Source organism: Haliotis cracherodii, unplaced genomic scaffold (assembly GCF_022045235.1).
Source record: "Haliotis cracherodii isolate W230 unplaced genomic scaffold, xgHalCrac1.p SCAF_5, whole genome shotgun sequence".
Taxonomy (NCBI): domain Eukaryota; kingdom Metazoa; phylum Mollusca; class Gastropoda; order Lepetellida; family Haliotidae; genus Haliotis; species Haliotis cracherodii.
Window position 1 is genome coordinate 34,117,491 of NW_027266308.1, and position 13,211 is coordinate 34,130,701.

The 13,211-nt window shown below is 40.7% G+C and overlaps 1 protein-coding gene across 3 annotated transcripts in view; it reads left to right on the forward strand.

Moving 5' to 3' along the window:
• Positions 1 to 13,211, forward strand: part of LOC139442388 (dual E2 ubiquitin-conjugating enzyme/E3 ubiquitin-protein ligase BIRC6-like) — a 77,952-nt gene that overhangs the window by 36,010 nt on the left and 28,731 nt on the right. For 2 of the 3 annotated variants that reach the window (XM_071223191.1, XM_071223192.1), the window contains exons 19-32: positions 102 to 312; positions 498 to 712; positions 1,250 to 2,040; positions 2,510 to 2,658; positions 2,866 to 2,988; positions 3,837 to 4,117; positions 5,610 to 5,837; positions 6,353 to 6,536; positions 7,197 to 7,334; positions 8,106 to 8,358; positions 8,537 to 8,702; positions 8,797 to 8,952; positions 9,105 to 9,539; positions 12,445 to 12,572. In XM_071223191.1, the coding sequence (XP_071079292.1) occupies positions 102 to 312; positions 498 to 712; positions 1,250 to 2,040; positions 2,510 to 2,658; positions 2,866 to 2,988; positions 3,837 to 4,117; positions 5,610 to 5,837; positions 6,353 to 6,536; positions 7,197 to 7,334; positions 8,106 to 8,358; positions 8,537 to 8,702; positions 8,797 to 8,952; positions 9,105 to 9,539; positions 12,445 to 12,572 (3,458 nt within the window). The remainder of the gene's footprint in view (positions 1 to 101; positions 313 to 497; positions 713 to 1,249; positions 2,041 to 2,509; positions 2,659 to 2,865; positions 2,989 to 3,836; positions 4,118 to 5,609; positions 5,838 to 6,352; positions 6,537 to 7,196; positions 7,335 to 8,105; positions 8,359 to 8,536; positions 8,703 to 8,796; positions 8,953 to 9,104; positions 9,540 to 12,444; positions 12,573 to 13,211) is intronic. The other variant, XM_071223193.1, reaches the window with a different exon arrangement.

Consider the following 13,211-nt stretch of genomic DNA (forward strand, 5'->3'; position numbering starts at 1 on the left):
CTTACCCTGAAAACTTATGATAGTGCTTACAGATAAATGTACTTTCTACCATATATCATTTTGCTCTACTTGACTTTTGACTGAATATTGTTGTGTTCTAGCTGATGAGTGGTGAGAGTGATATCAGCAAGCAACAGCAGCAAACAGTTGCCCCACAAACAATACCACTTTCACTAGCAGGTGGTGCGGGTCAACCATCCACATCCCAGATCCAGCAGCAAACACAGAAAGCTTCATTTGCTTTCCCCCAAAACCAGGCTCTGTTGCAGCCACCTCCACCCCAGGTCCTTGTCATTGAAAGGATGCACTCAGGTAAACATATCTACTGACAAATTATCACCCAGCATCAATCCATTAGTCTTCATCCTTCTACTAATATAACTGAATCCCAATTGACATTTATTCTAAAATGGACATAAGAGTTGATCTATAATATCAATTTATTTCCTTTCTGCTACAATTTTCTCCTTGTCATTGTATTTTGTTTTGATCTTCAGGTGCAAGGCGTTTTGTGACTCTTGACTTTGGAAAGCCAATTCTTCTGACTGATGTGATAATACCAGCCTGTGTTGACCTTGCTTCACTTTCTATTGATGTGTGGATCCAAGGAGAAGAGGTTGATGGACAGAGACTAGTTGTGGCCTCAGACATTGGATTAAGAACTCTTGTCATGAACAATATCATGCCTCCACCCATTTGTCGCTACCTAAAGGTAAGCAGCATTTTGTACCAGGTTATTATACAAGAGTTTATGATGTCAAGATATCTGTAAAAGTTAAACAACAAACAAACAATATACTTTGGTTGATTTTCAAGTGCAAATTAACTTATGTTTTAAGGGTGTCCCCTCCCATCCCCCCACCAATATTTAAAAAAACACTTGTCACATCCGCTCCACTCCACTCCACTCCACTCCACTCCACTCCACTCCACTCCACTCCACTCCACTCCGGGGTGGTCGGGTAGACTAGTGGTTAAGACCCGGGTTCGATTCCCGACATGGGTACAATGTATGAAGCCCATTTCTGGTGTCCCCCCACCGTGATATTGCAGGAATATTGCTAAAAGGGGCGTAAAACCTCACTCCGCTCCGCTCCCCTCCCCTCCCCTCCCCTCCCCTCCCCTCCACTCCTCTACTCTCCGCTCCACTCCGCTCCGCTCCACTCCACTCCACTCCACTCCACTCCACTCCACTCCCTCCCTCACACAAATTAAGTTTTATGATAATGACACTGTTGTTTGTTTCCAGATTACAACTGTAGGAAGATATGGTGCTGGAACAACGCGGTCACGGATCCCTATAGGTGCTTTCTATGGTCATTGTTACATCCTACCATGGGAATGGAAGGAATATGTGGAGGACCAGAGTGCCCCCTCCTGCAGTCACTCAGCAGCTCAACTGGAAGTTCAGGGCCAGTCCCAGTTGTTGTCACAACTTGGACTCTTCATGTCACTTCAAGAGGATCTTCAGTGCAGATACAGTCTTACTCGAACTCGCCTGGAGTCACTTCTCAGTGCAGTGGATAGTATGCAATTCCCCGCATCACACGTTGAGTACTATTTGAAGAAAACCAAGAAAAATGATGAAGACAATAGTATCATTCAGACATATAATGACTGCCTACAGCTTCAGTTGCAGCTGAACTTAGCTCAAAGAGCAATTGTCCGTCTGAAAAGAGCACTTGGTATCAAAGGCAGAGAATATGAAGAAAATATTAATATGAATACTTTGCTTCGGCAAACATCAACAGACAAGCTGAGGGTGATGTTGGAGAACCTGCTTGATACCCTACTTAGTATGAGTACTTGCACTCCTACAATTCCACAGCCACCCCTGTCTCTGTACATGGCACTTACACCACAGACAAGTGAGACTCTCTTCAAGAACCTATGTCTGTTGGGAAGCAGGCGTATCCAAGTCAGCACAGGTTTACTACTGTCTAGGATCTGTGGCAGTCAGACGTGGTGGGGAACTTTCTTGGGAAATATGCTTCAGGAATTCTTCCATTCGGAATATACTCAAATATTTCCTCAAGACAGGTATGTTGACCTTTTTCTTTCATTCAACATGTCATGCCCAAATAACCTTTGAACATTGTGAAAGCACTTTTTGCTGGTTATGATAAAATTATTTTAAAAAGTATGGACATTAACCAGTGTTTCTTTTAGGTAACAGTATAGCTGTGTGGTCTGTTATCTTTTAAGTTATTGTAACAGTCTCTGTTTAATGATGATTTTAACATATTTTCCAGTGTAACCTAAGATGCTAAAGTGCTTATCTTATGTTCATAATGTTCATGGGTTTTTTTAGTTCACTGATGAGCAGGACTTGTAGTTTCAGTCAGCATTGGAGACAGAATTTCAAGCATTTCATTTTCATGTCAAGAATTTGGTAGTACTGTTAGAAGGGTTGCTTTTGACAACATTGTGTTCATATGAGTGTACACTATCTGAATGATATTCCGTGTATCCATCACATGTGCTGTGAAGATGTGTTTCTATTTTGTAGAGTATTTGTGTTGCTGAGTGCCCTTGGTCAGAAGTCCTTGAGTGGTCCCAGCTCAGTCAGCATTATGGAATCTCTACTAACGATGTTGGCCAAGGTGCTGTCCCCACTCACAAGTGCACCTGATACTGCCTCACACAGAAACACAATAGGTATGTTCGTAGCACTTTCACTTTTAACATCAGCATAATCAGTTTTGTTAATAGTCTATAATGTTTGGGAGTGTGTCACATGGGTTACTTCTATGCAGTGTGCCTCTTTACTGTGGTATTTGATGAGGACATCAAATAAATATTTGTCATTAATATGTCAAACATACTATTTCTGATCTGTGTTCATTGTTGCATTTTTCTTTCCAGGTTGTTTGGACTTATCACTGGTCAGTTGGATTCTTCTTTTCTTATGTCGAAACTTCGACAACTCTTTTGGTCTTACACCGGGAGTAGAAGAAGCAGAAAAAGTAAATCTGAGAAAAGATGCAGGTGAGTTTCTCTCTTGTCAGAACTTGTCATCTTGATATGCTGGGTGACATGGGGCTCACATTCAAGGCTATAATTTTATTCAACTTTGTAATCCTTCCATTCAGCCACACACAGCTGATGGTTCATGCCCTCCCACATCTGAAAATCCAAGTACTTGTCACCCATAAGTTTTATCCCAGTGCTGAGATCATTGTAAGCTAAAATAAAAATTTCAAGAGTCTGGACCAACTAAGATCATTGTTGTGCCTGTATGTATTTAACAGAATAACATGCAATAGAGGGTCTGTTTCAAACGAATAATCTGCTGTGTGTTCAAACATCAATGTATTATTTGTTAAACCGTGCGATTCCAATTGACCCTTCAAAAACTTGAAGAACACATCACAGATGTTTCATCAGAAATGTTAATCATGATATCAGTCCTCACTTGAGTGAATAGTGTAATTTATATAATTCTTGCAAAGTCCATAAGTCCTCTTCACTGTGAAGCTAGGATGAGACCCAATGGAAGGGTTTGCAGGATCTTTACTCTTTTTACAAGAAGTTTGTTTTTTGGCTGGAAACAACATACAATGCATTCAATCAGTTATCCACTCACCAAAATTATGGTGAATTTAATTGCAATTTTAAGTTTTGTAGTTATATTTTCTAATAAAATATAGATGGCGGGATTTGTCAAATAAATATACACCCTACACCCTACTTTCATGTGTAGATTTTGGCTCAGGCCAGTCAAACCTGTAAAAAGTCTTGCCTTGGTAAGAAGGTTATGTGTTTGTATTGAGTTTTTTAACTTTTTAGAAAGTGTTCAATATTCACTGTTTCATTCAATTTGATATTCATTTCAGGAACATGTCAAGCAAACCGATGGGGTTTCATCCAGGGTCATGTGGCCAACAATCCTTCTCGAAGCAAATCTCGTTCAGGCAAACTGTACAGGAGGTCACTTCAAAAACGCATTCTACACCACAAACAAAGGCTTCATGATCTGGAGTTGGCCAAGAAGAAGTTTGTTGAGAGCCAGCTTGAAAAGAGTGGAGGTCAGGGTGTGGTGGGGAAGGAGGCTCAGGCCCTCATGAAGCAGCAGGAGCAGCAGTTTAAGAAGGAGTTGTCACAGTATGCTTCCAAGGTCAGTCGCTCATTATCATGAACTGTTGGAAAAAGAAAACCCTTTTCTCTTTGGCAAGCACAAACTTATTCTTATCTATGTGGAAGTTGTCTGTATTGGCAAAAGGATAACTATATAAATATGATATAATGTTCTGTAAACAGCGAAAGATCGTTGATGCAACATTCATCATGATACTATGAGTGAGAGCTCCCTTTTGAGAATGGGAATTTGAGACTGTCTGCCTCAAGGACATGTTCAATTTCAATGTTGTCTCAAAGTTTTTAAGTGATTTGCAAATTCTCCTAATCTGCCAATTTAGAAGTCCTATGAAAAAAAACCTAGCGATATTTCTTATGACTGCTATTTATCAGTAAACTTGGTACACAGAATACTTACGTTTTGTTTGTTTTGGAAAGTTTTTTTAGTTTTTTTTAGATCAATCAAAAGTCAGGATTTGAGTGTTAACCATGGTTATATCAGTCAGTTTCTAAGGTATGGTTACCTCTACAGTCAGTTAACTTTCTTTGCATGTATATATACCAATCCTACCACATCTAGTGTTGATGCCATGTCTATCAAAGGTCAAGGTCACCTTTGATGATATTGGGAAACATAGGTGTATCAGTATAATTGCCAGTTGGTGTTCCACTTTTACTCTGTGAACATTATCTCAGAAATCACTGGGCCAATGAGGCTGAAAAAATCAAAGTTAAAGGGAAGTGACATTACTGGCATTTTTATGGATGCCTGTGCAGATTTAGATTGGAGGACAATGCAGGTCAGTGGGATGGGAAGCTTAGATTTATTTAATTGAAATTACTTTGATAAACATAAGTTTAAATATCTTTCTGATTTAGATAACTTACTTCATAATTTATTTTCAGTTGTATTTCAGTCATTGTATATTGTTAGATGCATTTCAATCACAAGAACTAGATATGAAGGATATTGACCATGAGCAGTCTGTGACTTGAACCTCTAGTCCAAGGCTTAATCTAGAAAAATCGCTCCAGTAAGCTCAGCTCAAAATAGTCCATATATGATAACACTTAATTCTACTGAAAATTATGCTGGGAGCCATCTTTGGTGAAGTAGACTTTAAAGTTTTTGGCACAGACTGCATGAGCAGTTTCAGGTTTGTTAACGTTGTTCCTTGGACAATGTTGCAAAACTACTATTTTCTACTTTTTCTCAGAACTGCATTTTGGATTGAGCCTTAACCTGCTTTAGCTGTTCCTGACAATAACATGAATAAGGTTTTTCAAAGCATACAACAGTTTCACCATTGTTTTCATCCTGTCATGTGTATGGCCAGAACTTAATCAAACTGGGCCTTAGATTTCATGATTACAAATTCAATATTTATGTATGTACCTGAATATTTACATATTCATGCCAGGTGAGCTACAAAGCCTTTGAAACTGTTTTTAACTGAAAAGACCATGGTAATAATTTGTGGTACAAATTCGAAATTTACCACTAATTTTCAGCATTTATGTTCTTCCTGCAGCACTTAAAAGACATTGTTCACATCCGACGGGCCGATGCCGCTATGTTGCAGAAGCTGCCTGGATGGCGAGAAGAGGGAGGTGCTGCTCCCAATGGAGGGGAAGATGAGGCTGATACTACACTTGTGTTGCCCCGGGATCGTTGTCTAGCAGTGGTTAGAGGTCTTATGGCTCTGCTACTGAGCATGGACTTCACATGCCATGTCGACTTGTTCTTGGTGGCTTGCAAGGTTGGTATGGCTTCCAATGTTGGCATTACTATGTCAAAAATAAATAGAACTTTGGTGCGAGGTGTGATAGTTAATATGGATGTTAAGACAGCAATAAACATTTTCATACAGCCATTTGTTAGAGCAGGCACATTTTTGTTTCTTATTTTATGGATGTTCCAGGCTTAGCTGGGGAGATCTGATCTTACAATTTGTGATACTTTTTTATGCCTGTTGATGATGACAGCTGCTTATATTTTTCTCACTGACAGTTAAGATAAAATTCTCCCATATTTACATGTAGGTGTCTGCAGTGGACAACTTTCAGTCAGTCAAAGTATTTAGCTCTATGTCTTATTCTGTTTTCAAAGGTTAAGGGAGGGATATAGGCATAATCATTAGGAGGCAATTATTTGTGGTTCTGTTTTTGTTATGAAAGATGCTTATCGAAATAATTGATGTTCTGTGCTATTTACTATTTATTAAATGTATATATGTCATGGATAGTAAGGTGAGACAATGGTCTTACATTACAGGTGTTTGCTAGAATTTGTAACAGTACACGCCCTGCTATCAGCCTGACGGAATCCATGACACAGGAACAACTGGAAAAATTAATTCTGCTTGTTGCCAACCAAGAATTCAACCATGGCAGTATCACTTGGGGTGGACCATGGGCCAGCCATGCTATCACTTGTCTACTGCAGGATGTGCAAGATGGTAAGCAATAACTTGGATTTTCTTAGTCAGGGTTTGCTAAATGTTATTGTTTAATATGTCATATAGGTATACGGGAATATTGTTGATTGCGGCATTAAGAAGCAAACAAACATTATGGGGCTGCATTCATGTTGCAATTGTACAGCTGTATTCAGAATTAATCAAAATCGTCTTTTGATGTTAGTTGCCTGAATTCATACATCTGATATAACTACAAATAAAAAGAAGGACAAGCAATTGCATTGTGTAAACCATGTCCCTTTTGTTCATGAAACGTAGTAACGCTTCCATATAAGGAATAAGTTTTGAGATTATGCCTGTCATGTCATTGAAATCAAAAAAAATATACAGTGCAAAATATTCACAGTGTCTTTTTGTTGATGAGCTTTGCATACATGTGCACGCCAAATGATTTCATTTGTAGAGTTGATTTTTTATTGTCAGAATGAATAGGTAGTATTTGTTTAAGAGATTCCATGTTTGATACAATAACGTGTTATTTTCTGGAAAGAAGCTTAGGTCGATACTGTATGTGCTTGAAAGTGTGTTTGATCATTGTCTTGCTCCTTGATATGAAAACACTTGCTTCTTGGATGATAATAGCACACAGGGTTAATGACATGAAGAAAGTGATGTGATTTATTATTGTTGTGTTAACAGGGGAAAGGCTTTACCCAGCAATGTCCGGCTTGTCAGCAATACCTGATGAGATGTCTGCAACAGTGACAGAAACAGATGATAGTCTTGCTCATAGTGTTAGTCTCCCAACATTTGATGATAGCAATGGAGAAATGACAGGTACCAAACTGAGAGACTTCTAACAAAAATCTTTTTCAAAGTTTTTATTGTTGATATTTTGACCAATAGCAGTTTTACTGAATGTAGTTGTGAAATGTGATATTTGTGTTTTGATGTTCATGAAGAGATCTAAGACTTCTGTTAGTGGCGGCCTCGAGCCTAGTTGTTACAGTGTTCGCTCGTCATGCCAAAGACCCGGGTTTGAATCCCGACATGTGTACAATGCGTGAAGCCCATTTCTGGTGTGCCCCGCTCTGATATTGCTGGAATATTGCTAAAAGCAGCATAAAACCATACTCACTCGGGCACACAGGTGCTGTCCCTTGAACATGCCAAATTGTGGGTTCGAATCCCGGTTCGCCCCGATTGTTTCAAACTAGGTTTGTCAGCACCATACCCATGCTCATGGGTTTCACCGAAGTGGTAAACGTCTGAGACCTGCATCACTTTGGGCTTTCCTCCCACATTAAGCTGACAAGCCGAGATAAAACAAGAATACTGTTAAAAGTGGCGTTAAACCCAACTCACTCACTCACTCTGTTCTTAGTTTATTTGTAGTTAGAAAAAGTTCTGATCTGACAGGGGCGGTCGGGTAGCCTAGTGGTTAAAGCGTTTGCTCGTCACGCCGAAGACCCGAGTTCGAATCCCGACATGGGTACATTGTGTGAAGCCCATTCCTGGTGTCCCCTGCCATGATATTGCTGGAATATTGCTAAAAGCGGCGTAAAACCATACTCACTCACTCACTCTGATCTGACTGTTTGTTCCTAGATGTGGAGAGTTCCCAGGTTGGGGAAGTCAGTACAACACTGGACAAGGATTCCTCCATGATGGTGGACTTGCTGCTGGATGACCCGGAGCTGGATGATGATACCACTGATAAGCTCCATGAGTATGTCACTGGAGAGTCTGTCAAGCCACCTCCTGCTAATGATGGACCTTTCCATGTTGTCTACATGGGACTTAGTGATGGTCCAAACCAAACCATGGAGTTGGCAGACCACATTAAGTCAGCAATGTCAGGGTATGTAGAAATTGCTTGATCTTAATTAAGTAGCCGCTTGTAAATGGGGATGCTTTAAGGTTTTGTGTGAATTTGATCATAGAAGCTGCAGTGCTTTGTTTTCTTTGGTCTGTGACAAATTATGTTTTCTAAATGTTAGTTGTGTGTTTAAATTAGGTTTGTTTTTTCTCTTCTTCAGAAATTTGACCTCATATGATAAGAAGCAGAAGCTGAAGAACCTTAAAAGCAAGTTATCAGACTACCTGAACACCTCCAAGTCAGGGAGTGGCTGCCAAGGTCTCTCCTCAGCATTAGATGCAAGATTGGAGCTCGGTCTGGAGACACAAGCTGAACTCAGGCTCAAGGTACTTTAATGTTTATATTTGTTTGCTTTCAGTACTTCAATAAAGTTTAAAAGGACTGTTTTACAATGTTGTAATATCACCTTAATGTTTTCAGGTGATGCTGTCTGTACAAATGGACACTGTTCACAGTGCCTACTCCAGTTCCTTGCCACCTGCTCTTTCACTTGCCAGCAGCACAAGCACACCACTGCAGCCTCCTTCCACAGATGATGAGTTGTCTGAAGCCAGCATACATCCAACACATCACAGGGTATCTGTAGTTCCAGTTATAAGGAAATATACAATATCAAGTAATATAAGTGGAAATAAACACATGAAGATGGACAAATTATGTTGGTGATTCAGGCTTTGATAAATTTTATAAAAGTGAACTTACTTCATTCTCTTGTGTTGATGTTTCAGCTACTAAGTTCCAGTGAGATGTTGAGTCAGTGCTTCAACCACCTGTTTTCTCAACTGCTGAACCGCCGTGTGAATCTGGACACTGTCCTGCAGTTGTGGCTGACAATGAATGAAGACAGCGCGCATGATGACACTCCACTTCATACTAGCTTTGATCCGTCTCGCATCCCATCAGTTCCATTGACTGGTTCATCATTGGCTCATCTGCTAGAAGCTGTGGTCCTTACACCAAACTTGCCAGTGCGAAGCTGGGTATTTGTCTTTCAAACACTCTGCCTCTTCTCCAACCAGAGAACAGCTTCTCAAGTGGCTGGACCAGATGTATCCATGGTGAATGCTGTGCTGAAAGAGAGCAACTTGATGCCTTTGTTGGTGAAATTCCTGTCTGGTGTATCTACTAGTGGTCCAACTGCTGCTAGCATCTACTATTCACAGGTATGCTGGCTAATCCAGATAGAGACGATAAATGTTTACATCACTCTCTTAAAATGACTGACATGTCTCACTCAGGTTAGATTCACTTTCACATCTCAGGTTAGGGTCACTGTCACATCTCAGGTTAGGGTCACTGTCACGTCTCAGGTTAGGTTCACTGTCACGTCTCAGGTTAGGGTCACTGTCACATCTCAGGTTAGGGTCACTGTCACGTCTCAGGTTAGGTTCACTGTCACATCTCAGGTTAGGGTCACTGTCACGTCTCAGGTTAGGTTCACTGTCACGTCTCAGGTTAGGTTCACTGTCACATCTCAGGTTAGGGTCACTGTCACGTCTCAGGTTAGGTTCACTGTCACGTCTCAGGTTAGGGTCACTGTCACGTCTCAGGTTAGGTTCACTGTCACGTCTCAGGTTAGGGTCACTGTCACATCTCAGGTTAGGTTCACTGTCACATTTTCAGGTTAGGTTCACTGTCACGTCTCAGGTTAGGTTCACTGTCACGTCTCAGGTTAGGGTCACTGTCACGTCTCAGGTTAGGTTCACTGTCACATCTCAGGTTAGGGTCACTGTCACGTCTCAGGTTAGGTTCACTGTCACGTCTCAGGTTAGGTTCACTGTCACATCTCAGGTTATGTTCACTGTCACATCTCAGGTTAGGTTCACTGTCACATCTCAGGTTAGGTTCACTGTCACATCTCAGGTTAGGTTCACTGCCACATCTCAGGTTAGGTTCACTGTCACATCTCATGTTAGGTTCACTGTCACATCTCAGGTTAGGTTCACTCTCACATCTCAGGTTAGGTTCACTGTCACGTCTCAGGTTAGGTTCACTATCACCTCTCAGGTTACTTTCACTCTCACATCTCAGGTTAGGATCACTGTCACATCTCAGGTTAGGGACACTGTCACATCTGAGGTTAGGTTCACTATCACCTCTCAGGTTACTTTCACTCTCACATCTCAGGTTAGGATCACTGTCACATCTCAGGTTAGGTTCACTATCACATCTCAGGTTAGGTTCACTGTCACATCTCAGGTTAGGTTCACTGTCACATCTCAGGTTAGGTTCACTGTCACATCTCAGGTTAGGTTCACTATCACCTCTCAGGTTACTTTCACTCTCACATGTCAGGTTAGGATCACTGTCACATCTCAGGTTAGGTTCACTGTCACATCTCAGGTTAGGATCACTGTCACGTCTCAGGTTAGGGCCACTATAACATCTCAGGTTAGGATCACTGTCACATCTCAGGTTATGATCACTGTCACATCTCAGGTTAGGATCACTGTCACGTCTCAGGTTAGGTTCACTGTCACATCTCAGGTTAGGTTCACTATAACATCTCAGGTTATGATCGATGTCACACCTCAGGTTAGGATCACTATAACATCTCAGGTTAGGTTCACTATCACATCTCAGGTTAGGATCACTGTCACATCTCAGGTTAGGATCACTGTCACGTCTCAGGTTAGGGTCACTGTCACGTCTCAGGTTATGTTCACTGTCACATCTCAGGTTAGGTTCACTGTCACATCTCAGGTTAGGGTCACTGTCACATCTCAGGTTAGGGTCACTGTCACGTCTCAGGTTAGGTTCACTGTCACGTCTCAGGTTAGGTTCACTGTCACATCTCAGGTTATGTTCACTGTCACATCTCAGGTTAGGTTCACTGTCACATCTCAGGTTAGGTTCACTGTCACATCTCAGGTTATGTTCACTGTCACATCTCAGGTTACGTTCACTGCCACATCTCAGGTTAGGTTCACTGTCACATCTCATGTTAGGTTCACTGTCACATCTCAGGTTAGGTTCACTGTCACATCTCAGGTTAGGTTCACTGTCACGTCTCAGGTTAGGTTCACTATCACCTCTCAGGTTACTTTCACTCTCACATCTCAGGTTAGGATCACTGTCACATCTCAGGTTAGGGTCACTGTCACATCTGAGGTTAGGTTCACTATCACCTCTCAGGTTACTTTCACTCTCACATCTCAGGTTAGGATCACTGTCACATCTCAGGTTAGGTTCACTGTCACATCTCAGGTTAGGTTCACTATCACATCTCAGGTTAGGTTCACTGTCACATCTCAGGTTAGGTTCACTATCACATCTCAGGTTAGGTTCACTATCACCTCTCAGGTTACTTTCACTCTCACATGTCAGGTTAGGATCACTGTCACATCTCAGGTTAGGTTCACTGTCACATCTCAGGTTAGGATCACTGTCACGTCTCAGGTTAGGGCCACTATAACATCTCAGGTTAGGATCACTGTCACATCTCAGGTTATGATCACTGTCACATCTCAGGTTAGGATCACTGTCACGTCTCAGGTTAGGGTCACTGTCACGTCTCAGGTTAGGTTCACTGTCACATCTCAGGTTAGGTTCACTATAACATCTCAGGTTATGATCGATGTCACACCTCAGGTTAGGATCACTATAACATCTCAGGTTAGGTTCACTATCACATCTCAGGTTAGGATCACTGTCACATCTCAGGTTAGGATCACTGTCACGTCTCAGGTTAGGGTCACTGTCACGTCTCAGGTTATGTTCACTGTCACATCTTAGGTTAGGTTCATTGTCAGGTCTCATTTAGGTTCACTGTCACGTCTCACAGTCAGGACATTCACTCTTTGTATCACATTATAAGAGACTTCTTGTCATTTTTTGGTATGTAATTCTGGTCCACACATTAATTATTTGATGGTCGATTCTCAGTTAGTCATTTTGGTACAGATAGATGTAAAATAGATTGACGAAAGACACATTTTCAAGTTACAGGAATCATAATTGTCAGCATCTGTTGTTGTACATGATGTTATTAAAAAAACACCACACAGTATTTATAAAACTTGTTTTTTTGCAACTCCTTTGCCTAATATCTTAATTGTGATTGTACAGGTAGGACCATCAGCAACAAAAGCTTTTGATGAATTTCTCAGAAGAATGCAGATCAAGTCAGCAGAGAGTAGCACTCAGAATTTGCGAGAACTCATGCTCAAGCTGGTGTTCACTTTGACTGCAGAAAGGTATGTTTTTGTTTTATTAAGGAAGATATTTAGATATATGCATCTCAAATTCTCCTCCTAATATTTCTGTTGCTGTATGCCCAGAAGAGCACTTAACAGTAACCTCCATACTTTCAAGGTTTCATGAACAAAGCTGCCAAAGTAGGCATATTATGGTCGTTGCTCAGGCATTTGTGTTCAAAATGTATGAAATTTGGGTGTGTTTGTTAACTTTACGTTATCCCACTTTTTTCTTGGCCATTGTATGGTACATCATACTGGCTACATAATGATGTAAGAAAAACCTATTCCTATGCATCATTATCGAGAGAAAAGAAATGGTTTTGAATTTACTGGAATCAGAGATATCATGGAAATTTGACTGGAATATGACGTAGTTGTGTTTTTATGAAGTCAATCAAAATATGAGAATATTCAAGAATAAATTTCGTAATTTGTTCCAAGAACTTTAAAGAATTATGTAACAAAATGTAATATCTAAATATCTGGTTTGTTATGTCTTATATATACAATATACTTAGCATATCCTCACCTCTGAAATTTTAATACAATTACCTTCATATGTTGGACAAGATTGCTTGCACCCTGAGTTAAGCCCACAAAACACATATCTTCATAGGTGTGTTGATGTCATTTTGA